Source organism: Octopus bimaculoides, chromosome 3, assembly GCF_001194135.2.
Source record: "Octopus bimaculoides isolate UCB-OBI-ISO-001 chromosome 3, ASM119413v2, whole genome shotgun sequence".
In the NCBI taxonomy this organism is placed as follows: Eukaryota; Metazoa; Mollusca; class Cephalopoda; order Octopoda; family Octopodidae; genus Octopus; species Octopus bimaculoides.
In genome coordinates, this window is record NC_068983.1 from 122,081,330 (window position 1) to 122,092,460 (window position 11,131).

General features: G+C 33.7%; 1 protein-coding gene across 2 annotated transcripts in view; it reads left to right on the forward strand.

The window, feature by feature from the left end:
- LOC106870144 (asparagine--tRNA ligase, cytoplasmic) overlaps positions 1 to 11,131 on the forward strand; it is a 41,223-nt gene that overhangs the window by 25,333 nt on the left and 4,759 nt on the right. For both annotated transcript variants that reach the window (XM_014916138.2, XM_014916137.2), the window contains exons 8-15: positions 468 to 554; positions 1,413 to 1,499; positions 3,234 to 3,290; positions 4,011 to 4,088; positions 6,567 to 6,644; positions 7,324 to 7,445; positions 9,823 to 9,958; positions 10,481 to 10,594. In XM_014916138.2, coding sequence (XP_014771624.1) covers positions 468 to 554; positions 1,413 to 1,499; positions 3,234 to 3,290; positions 4,011 to 4,088; positions 6,567 to 6,644; positions 7,324 to 7,445; positions 9,823 to 9,958; positions 10,481 to 10,594 — 759 coding nt within the window. The remainder of the gene's footprint in view (positions 1 to 467; positions 555 to 1,412; positions 1,500 to 3,233; positions 3,291 to 4,010; positions 4,089 to 6,566; positions 6,645 to 7,323; positions 7,446 to 9,822; positions 9,959 to 10,480; positions 10,595 to 11,131) is intronic.

Sequence of the window (11,131 nt, forward strand, 5' to 3'; positions counted from 1 at the left end):
ATATATATAATTTACTTGGAAAAGGATGCGTGGCGTTCGATCATATAATATAAATAATATATAAATATATGCATATATCCATACATATATGTACATACCTACATGCATATATGAGTACAGGACATCAAAAAAATGTTAAACACAATGAGAAACGAAAACAGAAAACAAACTTTTTTTGAACAATGAAAAAACAAACAGAGAAACGAGACATGCAACATAAAGAGTATACCCCTTCGTCAGTTGTCCCTGTTCCATCTACTCCGCGTTTCGAAGGCAAGGACAATACGTGACTTCGTTGGAACAGTCCTTGCCGCAAAGCAAATTAAATAAAATTCTGCATCCTTATCAAATACAACTGTTGTTTTTATATTTACATAGAATGTAACTTTTGTTTTGTAAAGTGTCTGAAAATGACAAGTTACTACAAAATTAAATGTTAATGCTCTAATTTCATTTTCGTTATCAAGTGCCAGACCTATGATGCTTTACTGCTTACTCGTGAATCTGCTGTATGTGTATATGGAGTCATCAGTGAACTTCCTGAAGGGAAGAGTGTAAGTTTTTAGCATTATTTTCTCACTCTGAAAGCTTACTTTAGACAATATCCTTTACTTGACTGTTCATCCTTCACCAGAACTAGTTCCTATACCTTACTTTAAGATTGGATGACAAATATGCATTAAATAAAATAATCGTTTATCTTTTATTTATGTCAGTCATTAGACTATGGCCATGCTGGAGCACCACCTTCAGTTTAACTGAACAAATTAATTTTTTAACTAAGCCTGGTACCTTATGCAATCAGTCTTTTTTTTTTTTTGCTGAACCATTAAGTTACAGGGATGTAAACAAACCATCACCAATTGTTAAGCAGTGGTCAGAGATGAACAGAATCACACACATATTATTTAAAACAGGTTGATTTGTCTTTATGAGGCTTAGTTTTGCAGGCTTCTGACAGAAACCTAGCACTTTCAGACTCAGATTATCGAATGGAGATATACAGAAAGTTCAAGATGGCTATTGGAAACTAGGCTGTTATTGGTTGAGGCTGATCACATGGTGTTGTTAGAAGTGAGACTGGCATTTTAGTGACACCAGATGCATCAAAATGAATTCCTTGGACCACCTGGCTAGACAGGAATCTGGTGACATCTTGATGTCTGGTGGTCCTTTCAAGGGATTTGGAAGCTGACAGAGGCAAGGCTAGTAAGAATGTGTATACCAGATGTAATTAGTTGTAAAATAGTTAAATCTAGTTTGCAGTTGTTGAAAGTACGATAAAAATGTTAAACCTTGATTTTAAAATAAATCAAGAAATAAACTTGTACTTGTCATCTATAACATTATACACTTGTACTTATCCTCTATAACATTATACACTAAATGCTTATACTTGTATTATTTTCCAGGCACCAGACAATCATGAATTGACAGCAGATTACTGGGAGATTATAGGTCATTCTGTAGCTGGTGGTGTTGACAATTTACTTAATGAGGTAACTTTACTTCTTAATTATCATTTGTTATATGTTTCCAACTACCCAGTCACTGGTTCACTATATTTCTAGTGGTGAGAGTACAAGGAAATATGTGAAACTTGATTGGAAAATATACCACAAGGTATTTTTGCACTACTATATTAGTTTTTTTCCTTTTTTATTTGTGCTAATGTGTACATATTTAGCAAAGTAATGTACATTGGTATCAGCTGTATGCATACATTTTGATATACAACCAGCTTCCATGCAGTTTCCATCTACCAAATTTCACTCACCAAGCATTGTTATACTGAGTCTATAGCAGAAGAGATTTGCTCCAAATGTTTCAAATTGAGCATGAACCTGAAGCCATGTGATTGCGAAACAATCTTAACCACGCAACCATGCCTGCACCCATGTTTCAATACTGACAATTAAATGTACATCTAAAAATTAACATATCTTCCCTGATTAGTCTACCTGATATCTTTAAATTCCCATTATTCTCACCAATCTGAACACTCAAATCTTGTTAGCTTCGGAACATATTTTTAAAAGATTTTATTTCTAAATATATTTTTTTCTTTTAATGTTTCTGGATGTAAATCAACATCAAATTGTACTGTCTTAGTATAATTTGATTTCAGAATATATTTTTTAAATATTGATTTTATTGAAAGCACCTAATGAAAATATTTAGGCAACAACTGACACTTCCAGTGTTACCAGACCCATTATATACTTATACTGAAAAAAGTCCAACCACTTATTGCCCGTAATGGTATTGACCAAGATCCAGCGTTTGATATAATTGATCAGTTAAATTTAAAAACAAAAGGCAAGCTATTAAGGCCTTTTGTTTTTAAATTATTTTTCTATATATTTCTATATATGTGTTTATATACAAATCTCTCTATATATAAATGAGAATGTCTGTGTGTCTGTGTGAATCCCTAAAACTCCAGAACTACACAACCAATTTCATTCAAATTTTACACGTGCCTTACTTAGGGTCCCGGTTGTGTTTTAGTCAAAAAACATTTTAAACTTTTTGCATAGTTCAAGCCCACAGCAACATAATATCTCCTCCACTATTTAAGTATTATGTGTCAAAAGTGAAACAAAAACACTCATGTCAAATACTTTCACTTTAAAAATGAAACTTTTCCACTATTTCAGTATCAAAACTGAAACAATCACATTTCGATACTGTAGTGACAGATACTTTCACTTTAATGGTTTCGTTTTCATACTGAATCTACTACAGTGAAACTATACTCTCACATATATACAGGCATACATACATATATACATACATACATGCGTATATATATCTGCACACCTCCTTTAATATAAGCTATGTAGCTATCATGTGATGAAATAATTAGATTTAGAAGTTCAAAATCATAAAAGTAAGATCAACTTGTAAATTGCTTTTGAAATTTTATTTCAGTAATTGCTTGCTGATATGGTGAAGCTTTAAGGCTGTAAAGTGTTCTATGGAACAGGCATTCCTTTAATAATTATAAAAACAAACATTACTTTAGTAAATTTAATCTAATTAAGCTAATTATGTGCATTAGTAGTTTAAAAGATTCAGCAAATTAAAAATAAGGTAGAGGAAGGTGGGTTGTGTAAAAATCTTGATTCTGTGCCAATATTGTAAATACTTATAAAAATTTGATGACAGTATAGTGGCTGCTATTATTATTGTTGCTGTGCTAACATTGTGAGTATATATTATTTTCACAGGATGCTCATGTTGATGTCCAGTTAGACAACAGACACATGTTAATTCGAGGAGAAAATGTAAGTATTTTTCTATCATTTTCTTACCATTGTTTTCTCTTAATTCTTCTGAATCAAATATATTTCATTTAGAAAATCATGCAGTATCATTTGACTACCAATGTGTTGCTTTCAACACAAAGATGCTTCAGTTTACAGAACTGAATGTCCTGGAATGAAAAGGCAGCATCTGCTGAAGTTCCATGTTATATCTAGTTTTTTTGTGAATTGTTGCAGTTGACTTAACCCTTTAGCATTTAAACTGACTGTATCCAGCCCAAATATTCTATCTGCTTTATGTTCAGACTAGCCACATCTGGCATGTTACACCTACCCTGTGGTGTCATTCTAAGAATAAACAATCACATCATTAAAGTCTCAAAGCTACGAGATAATGCATGATTAATTCAAAACAATGTGAATAAATAAGTATTAGATTTGACAGAGTAATATGAACACTAAAGGGTTAATTATTGCAACTATTTGTAAATCGTTCTATATTACTGTGATGTTTTGTTATCAATTCCATACTCCAGAATCTTCATATGCTTCCTGTATATTCAGCCTCCCCATTGGAGCAAAATTTTCACAATTATCATTAGGACATACCTACAAATCTTAGTTAAAGTGATGATGCATGAATAAAATCTTGAAAAATTTTCTTTACTTCTTGGTCTAAACTTTCAAACACTTAATCTTAGTGAACTAACCTTTTTTTGTTTTTTTTTCCCTTTCATTTAGGTCTCAAAAGTGTTAAAGATAAGATCAGTTTTAACTCATTGTTTTAGAGAACATTACTTTGCTGAAGGATATTTTGAGGTGAGTTGCAAAATTGTCCATGTCACATTTCATGTTGCATACACAATGGCTGAAAAGTTATTTTACATTTAACTAAATGACATTCTTTTATTTTTTTAGCTGGTTTCAGTTGTTGGACTGTAGTCATCCTGTTTTTTTTTTTTAATGTACAATTTATTTAATAGTATAGTAGCTGGTGCAGAGAGTGACAGTGCATGGGGCAGCTGTTCATGTCAAGAGTGGTATAGAAGAGTTGAGGGCATCTGTGGCAGGGTAGAGTTGGTGGGGGACAAGGAAGTGTGAGTTGCTCTTTGTGTTTTCAACACCTGATCTCTGCCTCTTGATGTCTGTTATTTTTCATCAGGTCTCTTCCTTCAACAATGACTCACCTACTCGCTATAGATTTAATACTTGGAACATAAGTTAGTGCCACTGCCGCTGATAGTAGCTGGTATTTAATAGCTTTTCAGAGAAATAGCTAGGATACCAGTCTGCTAGTAATATGCCATAATTAGGGCCAATCTGGTCAAAAGATCCAACCTCTGTCTATAGCAGCGTTTCTCAACCAGGCTTCCTAGGAACCCTAGGGTTCTGCAAAAGGTTCCTAGAGGTTCCTTGAGAATGCTAATATTACTATACATGCACAACATATTATTGTAATATTGTAATATAGACATCATCGCATCGCATCTATTATGTTATCAAAAAGCATAACAACCATTGGGTTGTATTTTAAGGGTTACATAAGAGTAAAAAGGTCGAGAAACACTGATCTATAGTATCTTTCCATTTGAAGATAGGACCAGCCCAAACTTACCACCTGTTTACATTCTTTGGCACACCCAATTACTAAGGACTTAAATACTAGTCTGTATAACTTTAACCTTTATAATGAAATGTGCTGTGCGTGAGAAGACCCGGCAAGCCAAGTAAGATCGTTGCCAGTGCCCCTGGACTGGTTCTTGTGCGGGTGGCACATGAGATGCACCATTTTGAGCGTGGCCGTTGCCAGTACCGCCTGACTGGCTCCTGTAGGATTTTCGAGCGAGATCGTTGCCAGTGCCCCTGGACTGGCTTGTGCGGGTGGCACATAAAAGACACCATTTCGTGCGGGTGACACGTAAAAGCACCCACTACACTCTCTGAGTGGTTGGCGTTAGGAAGGGCATCCAGCTGTAGAAACTCTGCCAAATCAGACTGGAGCCTGGTGTTGCCATCCGGTTTTACCAGTCCTCAGTCAAATCGTCCAACCCATGCTAGCATGGAAAGCGGACGTTAAACGATGATGATGATGATGATGATGATTGTCAAAGCAAAAGGATTAAATCCAATAATACCAGAAGCAACAGAAATATTGCCACACCTTGTGCCTACTTATCAAAAGAGAAACACCTGCAAGCTTGTTTACTAAGTTCTGCACACATGAATAAATTCTAAACAATAACATGACCACAAATTTAATCAATAAAAAAATTTTTCAAAAAGCTTTTCCATAACAACTGACTACAAAAACTTAATCACTTCCTCATTCAACCACACATTCATGCATGAACGCGTGCACACACACACACACACACACACACACACACAAAAGATAATTTTAACTCAACAGAAACTATATAAAGGCAAGGTTAACTCTAATGCTCTGCAGTCCAGTGATAGGTTAGCTGGCCAAAACTTTGAAGTCACTGTCAATAACATTCTTGGATAAGAATAATAAATATATATATATATATATATACACACACACACACACACATGCACACACACACTCACATGCACACACACACACACCCACACACAAATGTGTGAGTGTTTTTGCATGTGTATGCCTGTCTGTGAGAATGTTTTCATTCTCTAATTGCATAAGGTAATTTTATTGAGAATCACTATTCTGTATTCTTGAGCACTTCACTTGGTCTTCAATAAAGGATAAGCCCTTAGTAATATCTACATGGATTCAGTTTGATTGTTTAGGTGACTTATAAGCTAAGGCTATCACTTGTGTACATTGAACTTTACACTGTGTAATACAGTTTTTGTCCTTGGATAGCAACTGTTACTTCCTATTTGCTTACCCTTAGAAAGTATGAAAAATGGCTAATATTCCCTTCAAACTTTGTTTCTGTTACATTTATTCAAATCACAAAGAATCCCTCTCAACACATTGCTATGATGCTCCTCCACTACTCTTGTTCATGATCAGAGATGTACATATTGTCAGCCACTAAAGGACACACTCAAGTTGTTAGGGTCAAGCAACTGACAAGCAAATCTGTGGTATTGAGCAGAATATTTGCTTTAACGGTATTTCTGCTTCAGCAACTCAGTGCTGAATCTGTCTGAAATGTAATAGAAAATGTGTTTCAAAATATTGATGTCCAGGTCACATTTCAAGTGTTGTTTCTGTTTATTGAACTTGTTTCTTCAATTTTGAAGATTACCAACATCCATTATTTAAATTTAAACCTACTTATTGTCTATCACCTTGTTATCTAGATAACTCCCCCAGCTTTTGTCCAAACACAAGTCGAAGGTGGTGCTACATTATTTAACCTCAACTATTTTGGTGAACAGGTAAGACTAACTTGTTTCATTGATACCTCTTGAAAGCTTTATTGTATCTTCATGAGTTACATGTTTCAGTCAGATATTCCTTATTGATGAACTTTAATAGCATGCCTTGCTATAAATAATACTGAGCTCTGTGTCGGAAAACAACTGTGCAGCTCTACAATATTTTGTAGTGCAACTGTGATGAAATATAATATTTAACTCTTTAGAATTTAAACTGGTCATATTCAGTACAAATATTCTACTTATTTTATGTTTAAATTGGCTAGATCCAGTTTCTCACACCTATCCTACAATGTTATTCTATAAACAAACTTTCACATCATTAAAATCTCAAAGCTACACGATAATGCATAATTTATTCAAAACAATATGAATAAATAAGCATTACATTTGACACAGTAATCTGAATGCTAAAGGTTTAATAGGGAGTTAGGTTTGGATGAATTTTACACTATTAACTATTACATCTACTTTTGTGATCAGTGTTTTAAGTTATGCTGATATAAGTAATATAAAATACGTATAACACGTTGAAAAACTACCTTTTGTTTTTATGTTAAGTTTATCTTTTTTATTAATGGTGGATCAGATGTTTCTTCTGTAACAGAATTAGAGAGAATCTGCACCTTAAATATGTAATCCATACTTGTTCTATTTATCTGTTTCTTTATCTCTCTAGGCATATTTAACTCAGTCATCACAACTTTATTTGGAAACCTGCCTTCCATCTCTTGGTGACACATTTTGCATTGCCCCTTCATTCCGTGCTGAATTATCTCGTACAAGACGACATCTTTCTGAGTATGTGGAAGGATTATTTTTTTTATATTTCTATAATTCATTAGTTTTGAGTACTTAAGGTCCATAAAGCAGCTGGTTTGTATTCAATAGGTTCAAATCCTATCTGAAACTTAGTATTGTTGCTTAGCTTCATATCAACACTGATGAAAAAAGGCCTATGATTAAAGAATGACTATCCCTTTTTCCCAAACACAGTGTTTCTATGACATACCTATCCAATCTGATCTTTCCTTTATTAAGGCAGCAGGATGTAATTTGAGAGATTTGGCTGTTATTTCCTGCTTGCCAAGTGACTATATAAAAGCTGCCATTTTAGTTTGAAACTTGGTGTGATATGTAAAGTAGCTAAGTTTAACAGTAAGTACATGGGTAAGATGTGAACCTTTAAAGAATCATGACCTGGTGTCTTGTCTGATGCACAGTGATCAACTTTATTCAAACAACTGATATTCTTCTGTATTATTTTCTTTACTATAACGTGGGTGTTGGGTGGCTATATTTATGAGATTCTTGGCTGCAATAGTGGTTTTAATTGCACAGAGGTGGTGTGGTAGTATTGATTGTAGTTGTGGAAGCAATTGTAAGTGTACGAAGATAGCTGTTGTGATGGAACTTGTGGCTGCTGGTGGTGAGGATCTGTTGTGTGGCAATGACTAATACTCTACAGATTATAGTCTCTTGTGACTTTCTCAAATAGTATCCTGAAAAACATGATACTCTACTAACATCATTAAAACAGTACCCTTTAAAACAATAAAACCTTGCCATATATGGAAACTCCAAACTATTACACAGCAGAAATTTACTTCTCATTGACAGCCCTGGTGCAAAATATATCCACCTATCTCATTTCATCTAGTCAAAGAAATAATGTTTACTATTGAAAAGGACATACAGATATAAAGAAAAACAAAACAAGACTTTTCCATCATCACTATCATGTAACATTTGTTTTCCATGCTGGCATGAGTTTGGATGGTTTGACAGGAGCTGGCAAGCCAGAAGACTGCACCAAGCTTCAAGACCTTGAAAAAAGTTGTGCTTTTACATATCTATTCAATCCATACTAGCATTGGAAAATGATGAGGTTCTGGAAACAAAATTGGTTATCCACTTAGGTATAGATAGCATATACTTTATATTGTATCTGAGGTACAGTCACTGAGTGATATGGCATTATAGGTTATAGTTACTAATGGCATAGAGTGTTGAGTGGTATAGAATAACAATTGCTGAGGGTTGGATGTAATGAATGAGTCTTATAAGGTCCTCAGGCACACCCTCCTCTGGGTCCTATCAGAAGCAACTGTCATTACACTTTCTGGTTGAATTCCCAAATGTGATCAACCGAGACTATGGATATTATCCAACCATCTTATTTTTGGTCTATCCTTTAGGTCTCTTAGCCATTTGATTCAGCTTGAAGAATCTTGCTTGGGATTGTTTCCTACTGTATTCTAATCGTGTCTGTAGTACTGGTGATGTATAGCAATTAAAAAGAAAGAAACTAAAAATTAGTGATGGGTGGCATTGGTGAAAGACAATAAAATAATTTTACATGTCATAAGATGTGATTTCTTGTGTCTCGTGTAGGGGTCTTCTTGAAGAGTATATATATAGCAATTAAATGGTTTAATGTATGATTTCTTTTCGTTGAACTTTATAGTCAGCCTTTCTTGTGAGCAAACACACATGCTTAGTTGACCACACTCAACTTCTTCCTCTCAGATTATTTAAATAATTCAGTACACTAAAATATATTTTTATGGTTAAAACGTATACAGTCTGCTTATGGGTTGAAATTTGGCAAAATATACCTAAAGTTATTAGTAATATAGGACAGATACCAAATTAATTGCAGTTTCAGATTTATTGACCTTTGTCAGAGTTTTCTTAATTCCATTGCAGTGATGGAAGAAAATTCATACCTGTGCAGATAATGCTTAAATTTACATAGATTATTGCATATCCTTCTATCACATTATCATGTTTCACTAACTGCACACTATCATATGGATATGTTTCACTAACTATACACTATCATACAACTATGTTTCATTAACCACACACCATCATACAACCATGTTTCACTGCCTGCACTATCACACATCTGCATTTTACTGGCCATCCAACATTACAGAGCTATATTTCACCAACCATAAATCATCATCCCATTATGTTTCACTGACTATACATTATAACAGTAATATTTCACTAATCATACACTATCATGCAACTGTTTCACAATCTATACACTATTATCAACACTACATATTACAAATGCCAGCTGAAAACTTCTTACTCTATTTTTATTTCATCATGTTTATTTTATCAATCTATCTCACTAATAATTATGGTTTCCTTGTTTTCCTGCCAGGTACACACATGTAGAAGCTGAGTGTCCTTTCATTACATTTGATGAGCTTCTTGATCGTGTGGAATATCTAGTCTGTGATGTTGTTGACAGAGTGTTAAAATCTCCTCTTGGACATCTTGTCCATGAACTGAATCCAGTAAGTATCTTTAGATATATTTCTGATAGTATTTTATAAAACGCAGCCTCAGCACATGGCAACTGAAATCACTATGGTATAAATAAAGTCATAATTAGTGAGGTCATTGTTGCAAACTATTTTGTTATGGGTGAAATGTTGTTGTCAATGCGTATTTTATCTGTTTGTCAACCAATATTTTCATACATAATGAAAAATCAATTTTTTTAGTACAAAAATATGTACAACTGAAATTACCTCAAAAACCATCCCCAATTCACTTTTATCTTCATAGATTTATTTATATTCTTTAGCATTTGTAACAGATTTTATATAAAAACAATTCTTATAATAAAAACCATCAAATATGAAGTGGGATTGTTATATATTTTTAAACCAAGTTGACCATGACTAACAGCATAAATGAAACATGTTTAAGGACATGTTATAATCTCTTTGAGGCTTATATTGGGAAATTTCACTCCCTTCTAGTTGACATTCTCAAAGTCATATCTATGTATTTATTATTACATTTTTTTCCAGACTTTCCAACCTCCTAAACGTCCTTTCAGAAGAATGGCTTATAAAGATGCTATTGAATATCTAAAGGAGCATGACATTCGAAAAGAGGATGGTACTTTCTATGAATTTGGAGAGGTTAGTATCATTGGATATAAATGAGTCAACCCCTGTGTTAGTTATTTAATAATTTAGATTGTATCAATTGTATTATCTTCAGGTTTCATATATAAAACCTATGGAAAGTAAGTTACTATACTAACTATACTCAAGTGTTCCCTTGAATGGTAGATTTAATTTATTGCCCAATTTAATACTGCCATCTAACCCTTTGATGCCTTTAGCAGAATCCCTCCTGGTGATGATCCTATTAAATGACTTAGCATGTAATGACTAATTATATTCTTGGTTTTGACCTTTACTCATCTCTTTTACCACTGTCAACTCAGGTAATATGTAATTCCTTCTATAATAGTTTAGTGTAGGCAGTCTAAGAGAACAAGGATAGCAAAACATAAATGATATACGTTAGAGGCCTGGTAAATCAGGTGAGCTAACCTCTAGGCCAGTGGTTCCCAACTTGAGGTTCGCAAAAGTAGTACTAGGGGTCCGTGAAGTAAATTCAAAATTTCATATATATATATATATATATATATATATATATATATATATATA